At 45.6% G+C, this 20,337-nt stretch overlaps 1 protein-coding gene across 18 annotated transcripts in view; it reads left to right on the top strand.

Annotated features, from left to right (window-relative positions):
- The window catches only part of SLC44A2 (solute carrier family 44 member 2 (CTL2 blood group)), a 119,758-nt gene that overhangs the window by 36,885 nt on the left and 62,536 nt on the right, over window positions 1-20,337 (top strand). For all 18 annotated transcript variants that reach the window (XR_015732792.1, XR_015732791.1, XR_015732790.1 and 15 more), the window contains 3 exons: window positions 807-880; window positions 4,682-4,766; window positions 8,874-8,958. Coding sequence is in view for 11 of the 18 variants with exons in the window: in XM_034437853.3 (XP_034293744.1) it covers window positions 807-880; window positions 4,682-4,766; window positions 8,874-8,958 (244 nt within the window). In the remaining 7 variants the exon portion in view is untranslated. The remainder of the gene's footprint in view (window positions 1-806; window positions 881-4,681; window positions 4,767-8,873; window positions 8,959-20,337) is intronic.

Here is a 20,337-nt window from a genome sequence, read left to right as displayed (position 1 = left end):
TCTTTTTAAATGAAGGAATCACAAGATAGTTTTCATAAAGATATATATCATGATAGTAGCCATAAAGTTATGTATCATGATAGCAGTCTTCCAATATATGAGGGGCTGTCACCAAGAGGAGGGGGTCAGCCAATTTTTCAAAGCACCTAAAGGCAGGATAAGAAGCAATGGATGGAAGACTATTAAAGAGATATCCACCTAGAATTAATGAGAAATTTCCTGACAATGAGAACAGTTAATCAGTAGAATGGCTTGCCTCCAGAAATTGTGAGGACTCCATCTCACAATTACGGGAGGTTTTTAGGAAGAGAATGGACATCCACTTGTCCAGAATGGTATAGGATCTCCTGCTTGAGCAGGGGATTGGACTAGAAGACCGCTAAGGTCTTCTCCCATTCTGTAATTCTGTTATTCTGTAAACCCAATAAGGTTATTTGATCTTAGATCTGGATTACTTTGTTTCCGATTAACTTTTTTGTGTGTAAGATTAACAGACTTGGGTTTAACATACCATCTTTTCTGAATTGTAGTAGTTAGTAATCAGCATCATAGTATCCCTGTGTACATCTCTAAAAGCTAGAGATGGTGGTTTACTACTTCTGAGGAGTTAATGTCCACTCCCCATCTTCACTATAGGTTGAAGGAGGAATGTGTTGGTTATATTTGCCTGTCCATTATTCTTGAGATGGACTATAGTTTATTTGTCATTTGATTAGAGAGTTTTCAAGGTTTTCTTTTTATCACTACTGTGTGCCAGAGACAAATATATTGTTACTTACTCTCACTTAGCTTGTTTCTTCTTCCAGGGGCTGCACAGATATCATCTGCTGTATCTTGCTGCTGGTTGCAATTGGGGGCTATGTTGCAGTGGGTATTGTGGGTATGTATTCTACTGTTTATTATTTTTCTCTGCCTTGAGATATTATTTTTGTTACTGAAAGTTGGATATCAAAGTTAGATGGAGAAGGAGAATTATGACAGCCAAGAAGGTATATCATCATAGAAGTAAATAAGTAGGATTCAACTAATGGTATCAAATCTTAAATAATGGTTTGCTCTTTAATCATATTGCTAATGTCTGCTGCCCCAAGGGTTTGACCCAGGGGTGAAATGCTATCGGTTTGGGCCGGTTTGCCCGAACCGGTAGTAACAAATGTGACTGGTTCGCCGAACCGGTAGTAAAAATGCTTTAAAAAGTTTTTTAAAAGTTCTGAAGATGGTGCGGCACAGCTGATCGTCTGAACTTTTTTTTTTTACTTTTTTTAAAGCATTTTTTTTACTACCCATTCGGGCAATAGGTAGTAAAAAAATGCTTTAAAAAAGTTTTTTAAAAAAGGTTCAAATCAGCTGTGCAGTGCAATCCTCGGAACTTTTTTTTTTACTTTTTAAAGCATTTTTACTACTTATTGGGGGAAGTCCTTTTTTGCTCCCAGGAGGCTTCCCTGAGACCTACTAGGCCAAAAATGGGGATTGGGGTCCATTTTTGCTCCCAGGAGGCTTCCCTAAAGCCTGTTAGGCCAAAAACGGGGGGTGGGTGGGGGGTGCTGCAGAAGGAAGGAAGGAAGGAAGGAGGGAAGAAAGAAAAAGAAAAGGTGGGAGGGAGGGAGAGAAAAAGGAGAGGAAGGAAGGACCACAAACCTGGCACTAGACGCAGCTTCAGAGGACTTGAAAGATGTGCACAGCAATCAATCCAGGGCTGGAAGGGACCTGGAAGTCATCTAGTCTAACCCCCTGATCCAGCAGGACATTGTTAAACTGAGTTTCTGTCTTTTAACCCCCCAGTCACATGACTACATAGCCACGCCCACCCAGTCACATGACCCCCCCCCACCAAGCCACGCCTATCAAGCCACACCTATCAAGCCACAGAACCGGTAGGGAAAAAAATTAGATTTCACCACTGGTTTGACCCTTTTTTTTATTGAAAAGTTTTAAAAGTTTACATATATATCCCCCCCCACATTTGCCTTAATATGTGTTTCTTGCAAACAAATTACATCATTTTTAAATTGTTTCAAATAATGGAATATTTTCTTCCTTTTTTGCGGTGAGTTTAAGCCATTAACATTCCAAGTTAAAAATCTAGTTGCCATCTTTGGCCCCCTGAAGCCTTTTGAGCACCGATTGGAAATCCTCCTGGAATTTCTTCTTCGGTCTTGCCCCCCCCCCCCCCCCCCGGCTTCTATATTTATGTTTGTACTTCCTTGGGTTGTTATCTGGGTTTGTTGCATCTTTAATTCTTGTTCCTTTCGTTTAGTTGCCGCTCGTGTTTGTCTTTGTTCTTGGGCTTCTTCTGTTTTTTCAAATAACTCCAAGGCTTGCACAGCCTCCAAAAGTTGCACTAATTCTTCTTGGGTACTCCAAGCCCCTCCCTGGGCTTGTGCTTGCAAGCCTTCCTTTCTAGCGTCTCCTGCTTCTTTTCTTTTTCTGGATCCTGGAAATGGTGGGTATCCAGCCTTTAATACATTGATATAAAATCTCTTGCCTTCCAAATTGTATTGAGACGATATCGTTCTCCTGAATAAGTCACCACCAATCCGGCTGGAACCTCCCATCTATACTGTATCTGACGATTTCTCAATTCATCCACTAGAAATGCATAGTCTTTTTTAGCTCTCAACATTTTAGGGGGAATTTCCTTGAATACTGCAACCTCCTGTCCTGCCACTTGTAGTTTGTTTTTGTAAGAAGCTTGTAAGATCCCATTTCTTATCTTCCTGGTAACAAAGTAGATCACAATATCTCTTGGTAGTTGTCTTTGCCTGGCAATCCATGAATTAACACGATAAATTTTATCAATTTGCCAGTCACACTCTGCTTTGGACTCTCCAGTTAACAGTGCAAGAGCTTCTGCAAAAATCTCTTTCAAATTTTCCTGATTATTTTCTTTTAAGCCTCTTACCCTCAAAGCAAATTCCATCGCCCTATATTGTGTCATTATAAATTCTGCCTCTGTCTTGTCGATCTTGATTTGAGTTTCATCCACTTTAACCTCCAAATTCACATTAGATTGATTAATTTGATTAATTTCTTCAACCTCTTCCTCCAACGATGTAACATGACCCACCAAACCCTGAAATGCTTCCACAATGTCTTCTCTTATTTCTTGATTATGGGTCTGGATTAGGATTTCTTGCAATTCAGAGGCTTGTATCTTTAAGACACCTTGAAGAGCCTCCAGTGTCAATACTTGTGTTTGCATTTGTGCTTGTGCTTGTGTATCCACTGGGGCCAGCAAAGACTGAAATTTAGGAGTTTGAGCAGGAGAACTTCCAGCACTTTTTGGAATGCCTGTTTTTGTCTGCTTTGAAGCCATTCCCAAATTGTAATTTTCAACAACCAGCCCACTAAGTCAGTAAATATTTTAATCTTGATCTTTAACCAATAATATGGCTTATTAGTAAGTCAATACTTTATTCTTTTAGTCCCAGAGTCTTAATTCTTTAAAATAATGTCCATTAGAGTTAAATGGGGCTGACAGCTTTAACAAGTTAACAAGCACTTTCTTCTTTAACTTTCACTTTTTACGCCCTTAACAAGCCAGCGCCATTTTGTTTCAACTTTTTTCCGTTCTCATCAGACCCAGAAAGAAACAGTATTCAGCTGGAGTTAAAATTTGTTACTTGCAGTTATAATGTCTCCTGTCTTTGCTCTGCTTGCTTTAGTCCAAATGTTGTTACAAAGTTGCTTGCAGGGATGGTCGCGGCGTCTTGTTCTGCATGAAGCAGACACGTCTCGGATTCGGAGCTCTACCAGGTTCCTGGGGAGCTCTCACCCTTCGAGCTACAGGATTATTCCTGGAGCTCTTGGGGAGCTCTACCTGCACCCGGCTGCTCTCTTTCCCCTCTTTTCCCGAGGGGAAAGTTTCCAAGCCGCTAGAGAGCTGATTTTCGCTGTTCTAGCGGCTTAACGAAGTCTCGGGGCTAGCGCTCCCAAAGGAGCGACCGCCGACGCCTGCGGAGCCACTGGAAGTCCTGGTTTGACCCTTTTGTAGAAAATTTTATACTTGGTCTTTGAGAGGAATGTTGGAGGCCACATTCTAAACCATATTGGCTGGTGTTGGAACACAGACACATTTGATTTCATTTCAACAATATTGAAATGAATTAAGACAGGAGTCCACAACCAGACCACATAGCTGGAAATGAGCAACGGGTGAGCGAGCAAAGCTTCCCCAGTGCTAGAATCACCAACTCAGCTTCACGTCAGATCATCAAGCATTAGATTCTCATAGGATTGTGAACCATACTCTAATCCAACTCTGATTCCCCCAAATTGAAACCATATTGTTTCGAGTCTTTATCATATCTTGATTGTATATGCAGCAGATGGCCTGTTCCATCACTAGGCCCCCCATGGCCTTACCCACCCTGAAATACCTCATGTACACTTAACGAGCCTCATATTCGATTAGAGAATGCGTGAGTGAAATGATCCCATTCAAGGTACGAGATTCACTCCCATGAATCTTCGGGTTACGAATGGAGTGGGCAGGCTCCATTACATTTGTAACTCGAGGACTATCTGTATTTTGGAATTGGGCAATGCCTAAAATAAATGACTTAATTTAATTTAATTTAATTTAATTTAATTTAATTTAATTTAATTTAATTTAATTTAATTTAATTTAATTTAATTATTTAATTTAATTTAATTTAATTTAATTTAATGTTCTTTTCAGCATGGACACAAGGAGACCCTCGCAAGGTGATTTATCCAACAGATAGTCGTGGTCAATTCTGTGGCCAAAAGGGCACACCCAATGAGTAAGTATCAAGGAGAAATTCTCTAGTTTTCTGCATGTAATCTGTGACAAGAAATTGGTGAATCTGAAAGGCTTCTCGTAGTTTTTAAGGATCTCATCGGTTGAAGCTCTTATTACTCTAAAACAATAAAATAATTGAGGGTTGATGTTATCCCTTTCTGATATGTGACTGGGTTGCCAGGTTCCAGGTGAATTGGAATAGGATGATTCTCTGAATTTGAACGAAGATGGCACTAAACATATCCAACCAAACAAAGGCTAAAATATATTTGAAGCCCCCACTTAATGATGATTATATTTTAACATTTCCATTGTAACTTTGCATTAGACATCTTGGGGGGAGGAAGGTCTTGATCCGAGGGAGGATACTGTACCTCAGATAGCCGGATGTGAGTCTCTCCTGGTGAAGTGGGACCATGGGATGCAGGTGGGCCTGCTGATCGTGTACCTGGCTCCCTGCCCGAGCTTCTCAACATTATTGCCGGGGTGGCGGTTGATACCCCCAGACTTTTGGTCATGGGGGATTTCAACCCGCCGTCTGCCAGTGAGGCGTCTGGGATGGCTCAGGAGTTTATGGCTTCCATGACAGCCATGGACCTGACACACTTAATTCATGGCCCCACTCACGCGGTAGGACACACTCTGAACTTGATTTTTATCTCTGGTCAGTGGCTGAGTGGTCTGGATATAGGGGATATAGTTACTGAACCCCTGTCATGGTCGGACCATTCTCTCCTGAGGCTGGACTTTTTGACCGCTGCACCCCACTGCAGGGAGGTGGAACCGACCAGGTGGTTCCGCCCCAGGCACCTGATGGATCCTGATAGGTTCCAGAGGGAAGTTGGGCCAGTTCCTGAAACTCTGGCTCACGACTCGGCTGAAGACCTGGTGGCTGCCTGGGATAGGACGGCCTCCGGTGCTCTGGACCGAGTCATGCCTTTGCGGCCTCTGACCCGACGCCGAACCTGCCCGGCCCCTTGGTTCTCCAAGGAGCTGAGGGAGATGAAGCGCCGGAAAAGACGCCTAGAGAGTGGTTGGAGGGCTAGTCGCTCCAAATCTGACCAAACACTAGTTAGGTCTCATATTAAGACCTATCTAGTGGTGATAAAAGCGGCAAAGCATAACCACTTTTCTGCTCTTATTGCATCGGCAGATAACCGCCCAGCCGCCTTGTTTAGGGTGACTCGCTCCCTCCTCCATCAGGGAGTGCGGGAAGACCCCTTGCAAGGGCAGGCTGAGGATTTTGCACAGTATCTGCACGATAAAATCGCTCAGATTCGGGAAGGCTTGGACTCTGACTGGGTAGATCCTGGCAGGGTGACTGAGGCTGGTCTTGAGAATGTTATCTGGGGCGAGTTCGACCCTGTGACTCCTGAGGACGTGGACAGGATCCTGGGGAGGTTAAACGCAACCACATGTTTATTGGACCCGTGCCCCTCCTGGCTGGTACTGGCCACCCGGGAGGTAACATGAGGCTGGCTCCAGAGGATTATAAATGCTTCTTTGAGAGAGGGTTTCTTGCCTCCCGCCTTGAAAGAGGCGGTGGTGAGGCCCCTCCTCAAGAAGCCTTCTCTGGACGCGGCCATTTTGGCAAACTGCCGTCCGGTCTCCAACCTTCGCTTTGTTGCGAAGGTTGTGGAGAGTGGTTGCGCGACAGCTCTCACAGTACCTGGATGAAACCATCTATCTAGATCCGTGCCAGTCCGGCTTCAGGCCTGGGTACAACACGGAGACGGCATTGGTCGCATTGGTGGATGATCTCTGGAGGGCTCAGGACAGGGATTGTTCCTCTGTTCTGGTCCTGTTAGACCTCTCAGCGGCTTTTGATACCATCGACCATGGTATCATGCTGCGCCGGTTGGAAGGATTGGGAGCGGGAGGCACTGTCTTACGGTGGTTCTCCTCCTATCTCTTCGACTGGTCGCAGTCCGTGTTGGCTGGAGGGCAGAGGTCGACCTCAAGGCACCTGATTTGTGGGGTGCCGCAAGGGTCGGTCCTCTCGCCGCTCCTGTTCAACATTTATGTGAAGCCGCTGGGTGAGATCATCCGTGGTTTTGGGGTGCGATGCCATCTGTACGCTGACACTCAGCTGTACGATGCCATCTGTACGATGATACTCAGCTGTACATCTCCACCCCAGACCACCCCAATGATGCCCTCGAAGTGATGTCCCAGTGTCTGGAGGCCGTGCGGGTCTGGATGGGGAGGAACAGGCTTCGACTCAACCCTTCCAAGACCGAGTGGCTGTGGATACCGGCGTCCCGATATAGCCAGCTGGTGCCATCGCTGGCTATTGGGGGCGAGTCATTGACCCCCACAGAGGGGGCTTGCAACTTGGGCGTCCTCCTGGACACACGTCTGTCTTTAGAAGAGCATATGACGGCCGTGGCCAGGGGGGCTTTATATCAGGTCTGCCTGATACGCCAGTTGCGCCCCTTTCTGGATCGGGACTCCATGTGCACGGTCACTCATGCCCTGGTCACGTCACGCCTGGACTACTGCAACGCTCTCTACATGGGGCTCCCCTTGAGGAGCACCCGGAGGCTCCAGCTGGTGCAGAATGCGGCCGCGTGGGTGATTTTGGGAGCGATGTGGCTCTCCCACGTAACACCTCTCCTGCGCGAGCTACATTGGCTCCCGGTGATTTTCCGGGTGCGCTTTAAGATGTTGGTTCTCATCTTTAAAGCGCTCCATGGCTTAGGGCCAGGATATTTGCGAGACCGCCTGCTGCTACCGATAACCTCCCACCGGCCAATACGCTCTCACAGAGAGGGCCTCCTCAGGGTGCCGTCGGTCAGGCAATGTCGGCTGGCGGCCCCCAGGGGGAGAGCCTTCTCTGTGGGGGCATCCGCCCTGTGGAACGAGCTGCCTCCTGGAATACGATTGATCCCGGACCTCCGGACCTTCCGTAAAGCCCTGAAGACGTTTTTATTCCACCAAGCCGGCCTAGCCTAAATGGTTTTTAATTGGGATTTTAAATTTTATGAATTTGGGGGTTTTAAATTGGGAAGCTAATGATTTAATTCTTTTTTAATTATCTTAACTTTTGTATTTGTATGTTTTTTAATTTTGGCTGTTCACTGCCCTGAGTCCCCTCTGGGAGAAGGGCGGTATACAAATTAATTAATTAATTAATTAATTAAATAAATAAATAAATAAATAAATAAATAAATAAATAAATAAATAAAGTTTTATGAAGATTTCATGATAGCATATTATAATCATTTTGGAAAACAATTTGCCAAATTGTGCACAATCCTCCATAGACTAAGAGATTTTAACAATCTAATAATCTCTTTGCCAAGCCAGAAAAATGTGCCTTTGATTTGCAACAACTAGACTTCTTGGGTTACCATATTTCCGCAAAAGGCATCCAGATGGACACCCAGAATGTCCAAGCTGTCCTAGACTGGCAAGTCCTTCACACAGCCAAAGATATCCAACGCTTCCTAGGCTTTATTAACTTCTACAGGAAATTTATAACAGGATTTGTTCCTAAAGCCAAGCCACTGACCTAATTGTCTAAGAAAGGAGTTTACATCTTGTATTCTGTTCTCCCTCTACTATGACTCACCTTTCCACCCACCCCCTTGCTACTGAAAGAGATAGTAGAGATCAATGAAGAGACTGCACCAGGATACAGCCTAAATTTCAAGGCATTTCTTAAAATAGTTGGGTTTTGGGGTTTGCTTTTTTTGCAAGATAATTGCATTAAGCTTCTACATCAAAGTTCATACAGAATGTTATGAAGATAGGTTTACACTTAGGTCTCTCATTTTGAAGATACACTTCATTTATAGCTTACTTTTTCATTCATGCAAGCGGATGAGGTTTATGACAATAACCTAAACTACCAATTGGTAATAATCATACAATTAAAAGAAATACATTATCGCTCAAATCCATTAGCAGGATTAGCCCTGGTAAAAGCAAGAAAAATGCTTAAAATCAACTTGATTGTAATTCATTTAGAAATGATATCCAGCCTTTTCCAAAGGATTAGAGGAAACACCTTCCATTTTTTTTGAAGTTTTATGTATCATATGGTATCACAATATGGATAGGAACAAATAGAAGAACAGTTTGTAATATTTTGTTCTGTTTCCAGGCAGAAGCCTTACTTGTTTTACTTCAACATCATGAAATGTGCTAGCCCTTTGGTGTTGCTGGAATTTCAGTGTCCTACTACACAGGTGAGGTTTTCTTTGATTTCATCCTTAATGTTTTCTGCAAGGGTGTCAAACTAGAAAAGTGTTGTGCCACTTTGTTTGGATGGATTCATGAACAGGTAAATACATAGAATTTGATATTGCTGTTTGATTTTTGGAATATATCTCAGGGGTGCAGCATCAATCTTGGCGTGACCTGAGAAGCTAAGTTGAATTGGGCCTGATTAATACTTAGATGGAAGATCACCAGAGAATATCAGAGTTGTAGGCTATTCTGGTGTGAGGAAACGTAGTTGCAATACCCTCCAGCCTGTAGGAATAACTCATGCTTATTGGTGGGAAAAGCATATTTGACTTTGCTTCAAGTAGTTTCATAAGAATTCAGAAGCCGGGATTTGCTGTCACAGAGCTTCTTCACCAATAGCTTATCAGACTTTCAGTTTATTAGACTTTTGTTTATTGATTTGTTAGATTTTCTCCAAAAACAAAAGTATTCCTTTCCTCAATTGTACTCCACAAGAACAACTTTGTAAAATAGCTTAATCTGAGGGAGTGGGAAAGAGTGTAGAAGGCATAAGGAATGGCCTTGAAAGAAGGTAGGAAGATCCATTACTAAGACAATGATCAGACAAATGCAGCTTGAACCCATTCCAAGAAATAGACTTAGGAAAAAGCCTCCGGCAAGCCTCTCCCCAATTCACACAAAGATAAAGTGAAGGAGGAGGAAAGCATATTCAGATTTGGAAGATGGCTATTTTATTAGGATATTTTTAGATCCATATGGCATCTGTTTCTTAATCTAGTCTATTTTATAAGGCTGACAGAGAGAGACTGGTCCAAATTCACACCATAAACTTTCATTGATGAGTCTGAACTTGAATTTGCAGTCCTCATCCAATATTTTAATCTGTATACCACACATCAAAGCAGGATATTTTGTATGTATTTGAAGAAGTAACATTCTTTTGATTTTATCACAGTAAAAGTTTGGTCAGTAAGCCTTTACTATTAAATTCCAAAATTAGTCAACTAGCTCTCTGTATGGTAAATTAAATTCCAGGTATCTGGCATGAATCAGGATGATATATTGAGGGTTGCATTCTACACAGGTAATCCTTGATTTAACAACAGTTCATTTAGTGACACACTTAGGACTGTTGCAGCATCCCCATAGTCATATGATCAACATTCAGATGCTTGACACCTGATTCATATTTATGATGGTTGTAGTGTCATGGAGTCATATGATTAGTTTTTGTGACCTTCTGACAAGCAAAGTCAATGGGGAAGCCAGATTCACTTAATAACCATGTTACTAGTTTAACAATTGCAGTGATTCAACAACAGTGGCGAGAAATATCATAAATTGGGGCAAAACTCACTGTCTCACTTAGCGACAGAAATTTGGGCTCAATTATGGTTGTAAGTTGAAGATGTAAATTTTTAGATGTAGAGGATTCTAAGAAATACCTGCTAGAACTATTATTGGATTTCATTTTCTGACTTTTCTTTTTCCCTTTTTTTGCTTCTTGCTTAAATGCATGAGGAAAAAATAATCAAATAAGAAAAAGATATTAAATTTAAGAATTTCCAAATATCAAATCATATAGTTCAGGAAGATGGTGTCTTCCCTGCCGCCTTGAAAGAGGCGGTGGTGAGACCTCTCCTCAAGAAGCCTTCCCTGGACCCGGCAGTGTTGGCTAATTATCGTCCAGTCTCCAACCTTCGCTTCATTGCGAAGGTTGTTGAGAGTGTGGTAGCACGACAGCTCCCTCAGTACCTGGATGAATCGTCATATCTAGATCCGTTCCAGTCAGGCTTCAGGCCTCGGTACAGCACGGAAACGGCATTGGTCGCGTTGGTTGATGATCTCTGGAGGGCTCGGGACAGGGGTTGTTCCTCTGTCCTAGTCCTATTAGACCTCTCAGCGGCTTTTGATACCATCGACTATGGTATCATGCTGCACCGGCTAGAGGAGTTAGGGGTGAGGGGCACCGTCCTATGGTGGTTCTCCTCCTTTCTCTCTGACTGGTCGTAGTCCGTGTTGACGGGGGCAGAGGTTGACCCTGAGGCCCCTTATATGTGGGGTGCCACAAGGGTCGGTCCTCTCGCCCCTTCTGTTCAACATTTATGTGAAGCCGCTGGGTGAGATCATCCGTGGTTTCGGGGTGAAGTACCATCAGTACGCTGACGACACTCAGCTGTACATCTCCACCCCGGACCACCCCAATGATGCCCTTGAAGTGATGTCCCGGTGCCTGGAGGCTGTGCGGATCTGGATGGGGAGAACCAGACTCAGGCTCAACCCATCCAAGACCGAGTGGCTGTGGTTTCCGACATCCCGTTATAGTCAGTTGGTGCCATCACTGACTATTGGGGGCGAGTCATTGGCCCCCACGGAGAGGGCTTGCAACTTGGGCGTCCTCCTGGATTCACGGCTGTCTTTGGAAGAGCACTTGACGGCTGTGGCCAGGGGGACTTTTTATCAGGTCCGCCTGATTCGCCAGTTGCTTCCTTTTCTGGATCAGGACTCGTTAAATACGGTCACTCGTGCTCTCGTTACTTCCCGCTGGACTACTGCAATGCTCTCTACATGGGGCTCCCCTTGAGGAGCACCCAGAGGCTCCAGCGGGTCCAGAATGCAGCCGCGCGGGTGGTTATGGGAGCGGCATGGCGCTCCCATGTGACTCCCCTCCTGCGCGAGCTGAATTGATTCCCGGTGGTCTTCCGGGTGCGCTTTAAGGTTTTGGTTGCCACCTTTAGAGCGCTCCATCACATCGGACTGGGGTATTTACGAGACCGCCTTCTGCTACCAATAGCCTCTCACCGACCAGTACGCTCCCATAGAGAGTGTCTTCTCAGGGTGCCGTCGGCCAAACAGTGTCGACTGGCGGCCCCCAGGGGGAGAGCCTTCTCTGTGGGGGCACCTGCCATCTGGAACGAGCTCCCCTCGGAGATGCGGAGGATCCCGGACCTGCACACGTTTCGTCATGCTCTCAAAACATTTTTATTTCAGCAGGCTGGCTGGGCCTAACTCTCCCTTTTAAATTTTTAAATCGTTAAATTTGTTTATAAATTGGGTGTTTTAAATTTGTTTTGGCCAAAAAATTTAATAATTTTAATGGATTTTTAATATTTGTATTATCTGTATTTTATCTTGGCTATTCACCGCACTGAGTCCTTTGGGAGTAGGGTGGTATAGAAATTTGAAAATAAATAAAATAAATATATAATTTGAAATTTTTCAAAAAGAGTAAAAATATTTGAACATCACAAATAAAGGCAAATTTGATCGATCTCACATTTTTTAACATGTCTATCATAAAAAGTGAAATTTGATTTGATTGCTTGGAAGTCCCCTTGTTCTTCCATTCAGTAATATTCCAGATATCCAAAATCTACAAGCCAGTGATCCATTGCAGCTGAACCCTTCTTTTCATCGTACATTGTACATGAATACCTGCAAATTCCAAAGCTAGGTATTCAAATAATGTAACAACTGGTTCTTCCTAATGACCGGCTGGGTGGGCGTGGCTGGGTGGGTCATGTGACTGAGTGGGCATGGCCAACTCTACATCATGCGCGTGGGTGGTGCCTGTATGGGCCAGGTGGGGTTGGGGAGGGAATCTAGGGGTCCCTAGTGGGTGGGGCGGGAGGGGGTGGGAGGAAAGAAAGAAAGATCCAACCTGTGTGCATTTGTGTGTGTGTGTGTGAGAGAGAGAGAGAGACAGAGGGAGAGGGAGCACCGCTGCCAGCCCTGATGTAGCTCTCTGAGATTGGATCAGATCTCTCTCTCTTTCTCCCTCCCTGCTTTATCAGTCTTAGAAAGTCTGCCAGGCTGAGGGAAAGTGCATGTGCTATAGCATCCTGCGGATGCCCCTCACTTGCCCCTTTGCCTGGCTTCCCTCCTCCCACTGTCTCTTCAGTGCTTGCTCAATCATTTGTGCTCTCTCTCCCCAGTGTAGCTTGATGCAAGAGGCAGCTCACAATTACTCTTTGCAAGCCCACTGTCGATGAAGCTGGGTGTTGGTAAGGGCTGGCTTTTCCTCCCGACAGCCAGACAAACCTAGGCAAAAAGGCAGCCATCACCGGCGTCTTGCATGTACCGGCCCTCGCAGCCAGCATTTAAAGAAAAAAGGATGTTTTTGGCACCAAGAGGTGTTGTCATTGGGAGGGTGAATCACCCGCGGAAATGACTTACCTGCAACGTCACAAGGGGCGGGGGCTCCCGGACTCCAAATAAGGTTCCTTTTAAACCAAAACTCTTTTTCCTCAAATGTCACTTCTCTCATGCTTGTCCTTCATACAACCCCGCCCACCTCTCAGGCTCACTCACCCTCAAGCGCCCGTTGCTTCCAGTACCACTGTTGGGGCTTCTAGCTTCTTCACCGTCTCCAGTGGAGCACTCCATCGCACTCCGAAGCTTGCTGCCATTGCTTCCGCCCTCTCGGAGAGGCTGAGATGCGAGCAGAGGGTAATATTGTACATGTTTTTCCCCCAGTGCCATGGGTAGACCATGAAGTCACTGAAGCCTGGGCTGATAGAGATGAGTGGCGGCACGGCCACGTGGGTGGGATCCTCACTGCTGGCGAGTGGCGGCTTCACTGGGGTGGTTTCAATGACCAAGACACGGTTCGGGGAGCTTCTCAGATGCACAATAATGGGGGAGATGGTCTGAGAGAAAGCACCCAGTTGCGCTCAGCCGAAGGGAGCAGGCCGCCTCAGGGGGGACGGTGAGGCTGGGGCCCATGCACCCTCCCATCTGCCTCAAGTCCTGCATCCAGCCCGTGACAGGGGGACACACCATTTCTGAGCCAGCCCAACTGATGGGTGGACAAGCGGGCAACCCTCGGGCGAGGGAGAAAAATGGGAGAACAGCTGACCTACGGGCGTGAGGATGAGCATGAAACAGGCAAGTGGCAAACGGCCAAGAGAGTCAAACGGGGAGGGAAGGCAAACATCCAAGGGAGACAAGCTGCTGAGGGAAGCAAATGGGGAGGGAGGCAAATGAGTGAAGAACAGCTGAGCGACAGGCATGAGGACCAGCATGAAGGCAGGCAAGGGAGGAAAACGGGTGAAGAGCAGTTAGGCCACGTGCGTGATGACGACCACGAAGGCAGGCGAGGCGAGAAAAGGAGTGGCTGGGAGAGGTGGGACAGGACCAGCCAGTGGTGGGATCAGCCAGTTCACTGAACTGCGCAAGAAGTTAACAACCAATTCGGCTGAACCGGTGTGAACTGGTTGAATATCACCACTGGATATAGCCACGGAAAACGTATTTTATTGAACAGACATATTGACAATTCACTGTATCTCAGATTAAAATATGACAATGATAGAAAAAACTCAAGTGGATCCATATTGAAAACCAACGAAAAGAATAACGAAGGACTAGAGCGACAAGAAGGACTATCAGGAGAAGACAAGTAATTTTCGGAAATTTAAGATACAAAGAGACAGGAGAAGCACAAATTGGTGAAATTGGAACATTATTTTTCCCCCACCTTAGCATTTATAACCGAAGATACCGCAGAGACTAAGAACAGCCAAGTAACTAACCATATTCATATAAGTCTCTTATTACTACTGGTACATTAACGTTCTTATATTTGTTTTATTGTCTGCCAGTTGTTTATCTGTGCACATTTACAGCGAGGAGGAGGTTGTGGGGTTTTTTAGTTAAATTTTCATCTTGTATTTTAAAAGGGTCTGGGAGGGGGGAGGGGTTTTTAAGGGGACCCGGAAGGGGGGAGGGGGTTGTAGAGATGGACTGGGGGGGTCCATATAGCTACTGTGCGGGGTGGTGGGTTGGTTGGGCGCAGCGGAGGAGGCGAGAAGGGCAATCTGACCGGGGCTCCGGGTGGCGAAAAAAAGGGCAGTTCCATCAATGTGATAAGTGGGAGGGGCAGGTATGGCGGACGGAGGGGGCCACATCAAGTGTCGGGGGTGCGCATGCGCTGTCTTCGAGCGATTGCGCACTCCGGCCCCCAATGCGGCAACTTGTGTCCTGGGTTGCGCAGAGTTTCAGGCCCAGGGTCCGCGGCTGATGTTGTGTAATGCCAGGTCGGTGGTTAATAAAGCCCCCCTTATTTGTGATCTTATTTCGGAGGGGGGTGCGGACCTGGCAGGTATTACGGAGACCTGGTTGGGCCAAGAGGGGGGGGTCCCCCTTGTCGAAATGTGCCCGCCAGGTTTCTGTACATTTCATCAGCCAAGGGCCCAGGGGAGGGGTGGGGGAGTGGCGGTGATTATTAGGGAAAGTCTTTGTCCGAGGGAGACCACTGTTCCTCAGATAGCCGGATGTGAGTCCCTTTGTGTGAAGTGGGGCCGTGGGGTGCAGATGGGTTTGCTGACCACGTACCTGGCTCCCTGCCACGTGGCAGCGACCCTGCCCGAGCTACTCGACGTCATTGCCGGGGTGGCGGTTGATACCCCAGACTTATTGTCATGGGGGATTTCAACCTTCCATCCACGGGTGAGACGTCAGAGGTGGCTTGGGAGTTCATGGCTTCCATGACGGCCATGGACCTGACCCAGGTAGTTCAAGGCCCCACTCACATAGGGGGACACACTTTGGACTTGATTTTTATCTCTGGTCAGTGGTTGAATGATCTTGGTAGAGGGGACCTAGACATCAAACCCCTGTCATGGACAGATCATTCGCTCCTCCACTTGGACTTTCCTACCGCTTTCCCCCACCGCAGGGAGATGGAACCCACCAGATGGTTCCATCCCAGGCACCTGATAGACCCCGAAAGGTTCCTGACGGAGCTTGGGCCGTTTCCTGAGACTCTGACACACGACTCGACTGAAGAGCTGGTGGCCGCCTGGGAAAGGTCGGCCGCTGGAGCTTTGGACTGCGTCGTGCCTTTGCAGCCTCTGACCCGATGCCGATCTCAATTGGCTCCTTGGTTCTCTGAGGAGCTGAGAGAGATGAAGCGTCGGAAAAAATGCCTAGAGAGCATTTGGAGGACTAGTCAATCCAATTCCGATCGGACACAGGTGAGGTCTTATATCAAGACCTACCTAGTGGCGATAAAAGTGGCAAAATCTAACCATTTTTCCGCTCTTATCGCATCTGCAGAGAACCGCCCAGCCGCCCTGTTTAGGGTGACCCACTCCCTTCTTTGGGGGGGAGTGCGGGAAGATCCCTTGCAGGGTCGTGCTGAGGATTTTGTGCAATTCCTGCACGATAAAGTCGCTCGGATTCGGGATGGCTTGGACTCCGATTGGATGAGTCCACGGGAGGAGACGAGGGCAGGTCTTGAGAATGTTATCTGGGAGGAGTTTGATCCTGTGGCTCCCGAGGATGTGGACAGGGTTCTGGGTAAAATTAGTGCCGCCACGTGTTTATTGGACCCGTGACCCTCCTGGTTGGTACTGGCCTCCTGGGAGGTTACACGAGGCTGGCTCCAGGGGATTATAACTGCTTCTCTGAGCGAGGGTGCCTTTCCTGCCGCCTTGAAAGAGGCGGTAGTGAGGCCCCTCCTCAAGAAGCCTTCCCTGGACCCGGCTGAATTAGCCAACTACCGTCGTTTTGTGGCGAAGGTTGTTGAGAGCGTGGTGGCACAACAGCTTCCCTGACACCTGGATGAAGCTATCTATCTGGACCCGTGCCAGTTGGGCTTCAGGCAGGGGTACAGCACAGAAACGGCATTGGTCGCGTTGGTGGATGATCTCTGGAGGGCTCGGGACAGGGGTTGTTCCTCTGTCTTAGTCCTATTAGATCTCTCAGCGGCTTTTGATACCATCGACCATGGTATCATGCTGCAGTGGTTGAGGGGGTTAGGAATGGGGGGCACTGTTCTGCGGTGGTTCTCCTCCTTCCTCTCCAACCGCTCGCAGTTTGTGTTGGCAGGGGGACAGAGGTTGACCTCGAGGCATCTTGCATGGGGAGTGCCGCAAGGGTCGGTCCTCTTGCCCCTCCTGTTCAACATTTATGTGAAGCCGCTGGGTGAGATCATCCGTGGTTTTGGGGTGAAGTGTCATCTGTACGCTGACAACACTCAGCTGTATATCTCCACCCCAGACCACCCCAACGATGCCCTTGATGTGATGTCTCACTGCCTGGAGGCCGTGCGGGTCTGGATGGGGAGGAACAGGCTCAGACTCAACCCTTCCAAGACCGAGTGGTTGTGGCTTCCGGCGTCCTGATATAGTCAGCAGGTGCCATTGCTGACTATTGGGGGTGAATCTTTGCCCCCCACAGAGAGGGCTCGCAATCTGGGTGTCCTCCTGGACGCACGGCTGTCTTTAGAAGAGCATATGACGGCCGTGGCCAGGAGGGCCTTTTATCAGGTTCGCCTGATTCGCCAGTTGCAGCCCTTTCTGTACCGGGACGCCCTGCGCACAGTCACTCACGCCCTTGTTACCTCCTGGTTGGACTATTGTAATGCTCTCTACATGGGGCTCCCCTTGAAGAGCACTCGGAGGCTCCAACTGGTCCAGAATGCGGCCGCGCGGGTGGTTATGGGTGCAACCCGTTGCGCCCACGTGACACCCCTCCTGCGCGAGCTGTACTGGCTCCCAGTGGTCTTCCGGGTGCAATTCAAGGTGTTGGTCACCACCTTTAAAGCGCTCTATGGCACAGGACCCGGGTACCTTCGAGACCGTCTTCTGCCACCGATAGCCTCCCACCGACCAGTCCGTTCCCACAGAGAGGGTCTCCTCAGGGTGCCATCGGCCAAGTCATGTCGGCTGGCGACACCCAGGGGGAGGGCCTTCTCTGTGGGAGCCCCAGCCCTGTGGAATGAACTGCCCCCGGAAATTCGTAAGATTTCTGACCTCTGGGTATTTTGCTGCGCACTCAAGACCCTGTTGTTCCGCCAGGCTGGGTTAGCAACATAATTTTAAATTGGATGTTTTAAATTTTTGGGGTTTTAAATTAAGCCAAATTTATTTAATATTTTTAAATTATTTTAAATTGATGTTGATTCTGTTTTTAAATAGGCTGTACACCGCCCTTTGTCCTTCGAGAGAAGGGCGGTATAGAAATAAAATTATTATTATTATTATTATTATTATTATTATTATTATTATTATTATTTTTATTGGTTAATCTTTAGTGAGATTCACAGCCTTTGAGGCTGGTTAATAGCTCAGCAGCTCGAGTCCTAACCAAGGACCTAGGAACTGTTAAGGTATCGTCGGAGGATGTAAGCTGTTCCGAGTAAGGTGGTTTTTTGTAGAGTCAAAATGTTCAAGTCCGGCAAATTTAGAATTTCTAAATAGCGGGGTAGCCCTTTGGGTATTGCTCCGAGGGCTCCAATTACAATCGGAACAACACACGATTTCTTTTTCCACAGTCGCTCAACTTCAATTTGTAAGTCCCGGTACTTTGTGATTTTTTCTTGCTGCTTATCTTCAATTCGTGCATCACCAGGTATTGCAATGTCAATGAACCATACTTTTTTCTTTTCAACTATTGTTATGTCAGGTGTGTTGTGGACCAAGTGCCTGTCAGTCTGAATCCTAAAGTCCCACAAGATCTTGAGTTTCTCATTCTCTAAAACTTTCTCAACCTGATGTTCCCAGTGGTTTTTGCTGTACTCAAATCCAAACTTCTGACACAATTTCCAGTGAATGGTTTTAGCAACACGGTCATGGCGTTGTAGGTAGTCAGTTTGTGAAATTTTGCTGCACCCACTGATCAGGTGGTCAACTGTCTCTTCTTTTTCATTGCAGAGGCGGCATTTGCTGTTGGTGGTAACATGTTGAATTTTTGCCTTCATACAGTTTGTGGCTAGGGCTTGTTCTTGAGCTGCCAAAATAAAGCTTTCTGTTTCTTTTTTCAGTACTCCTGATCTTAACCAGTTCCAAGTTAGTTTCTGGTCAGCTTTGCCTTCAATACTTTTCAAGTATTGAAAATACTTTTCAAATATTATTATTATTATTATTATTATTATTATTATTATTATTATTATTATTATTATTATTGGAAGAACCTATTTAAATAATTGTGTATAAGCTTGATTATTTTTTTAATATTTAAATTATTGTAATTATTTGCATTTATAGTTAAGGCATATACTCTTTTACAAACTGATATACTATTTAGCATAATTACTAATAAATACTTGAGTCAGGGACTGATTAATTGACTGACTAATTAACTGATTTCTTATTTAATTACGTATATATACTAATGATTGTGTATAAATTTATTTATATTTATATTTAGGGAACTAATATAAACAAGAATACATTCAATTGTTATGTGAAATTAGTTAAACTAAGTATCACTATTTGTTATATTTGATTAAGTATTAATAGAATTATAACTGATTTAAATGACTGAATGCTATAGGATATAGGATTAATAATTAGTAGAATTGTATTTGATTGAAGAGAGAGACATATATCAACTGGATTAGTGAAAAGAGATCAGTATTTAAATAGAGAAAACTGGACTTAGATAGAAGAGACCAATAGACTTGATTAAATCATCGTGAGATTAAGTTAAGGAATAGATAGAGAAAGGAGGCAGAGTAGACAAGAAATAATCAAGACTTATAGAGACCCTAGTAGAAGATAGATCAAACAAAAGGGAAAAATAAATAAATAACAACTAGTGGATGACCTTCTGGAGAAACATAGAAAAGATAAAGACCAGGCAAGAGTGTTGAAGGAGATGACAAGCCTCTCATCTACAGTGATAAAAACTGGGGGAAAAACAACTCAAAACCTATCTAATCCCACGATCACGATGTCATCACCAGCAATGCAAAAGTCAACAGAAGGCTTATCAAAGACTGAAAAATCAGCCATGATCCCCACCATGCAAGCAATGCAGTCGACTCTTACGATGATACAAGAGACAATGCTCATGATGCAGGAAAAGATGACTAGGAATCATCTTGAATTAAAAACGGACATTAAAGTTATAGATCAAAAAATGAGTGATATACAGCAGACGATACAAATGAATGAAGAGAAAATAAATAAGATGGAGTCCAAAATGGAGCAACAAGAAAAGAACCTGGAAGTTGTAGACCAAAAACTAATGGCGCAAAACAGGGAGCTGGAGGACTCGATTACGCAATTAGAGATGGACCGAACTTCCTTCTATCTGCGCTTTCAAAACATCTCTGAGGATAAGGATGAAAATCTGGACCAGGTTATGGCTGAATTAATAGCCGAGGTCTTACAACAAGACACAGATGAGATAATAAAAGAGTTAGATGAGGTATACAGGGTTCAAACTAATTATGCCAGATGAAATAAACTGCCTAGGGAAGTCCATATAAGGTTTGCGCGAAAAAAAGTCAAGGACATCTTCTACAATATGGTGAGAGAGGAACCAGTTAGCTACAAAGGAAAGGAGGTGATTGTATTGAAGCAAATTCCGAGGAGGGTGAGAGAACGAAGAAGAGATTATAGATTCCTAGCTGTTCAATTAAACAA

The sequence above is a fragment of the Pantherophis guttatus genome, chromosome 2, assembly GCF_059756535.1.
Source record: "Pantherophis guttatus breed Tessera chromosome 2, ASM5975653v1, whole genome shotgun sequence".
Lineage (NCBI taxonomy): Eukaryota > Metazoa > Chordata > Lepidosauria > Squamata > Colubridae > Pantherophis > Pantherophis guttatus.
Note: the sequence above shows the minus strand (reverse complement) of the source record. Positions and strands in the feature narration are given on the sequence as shown.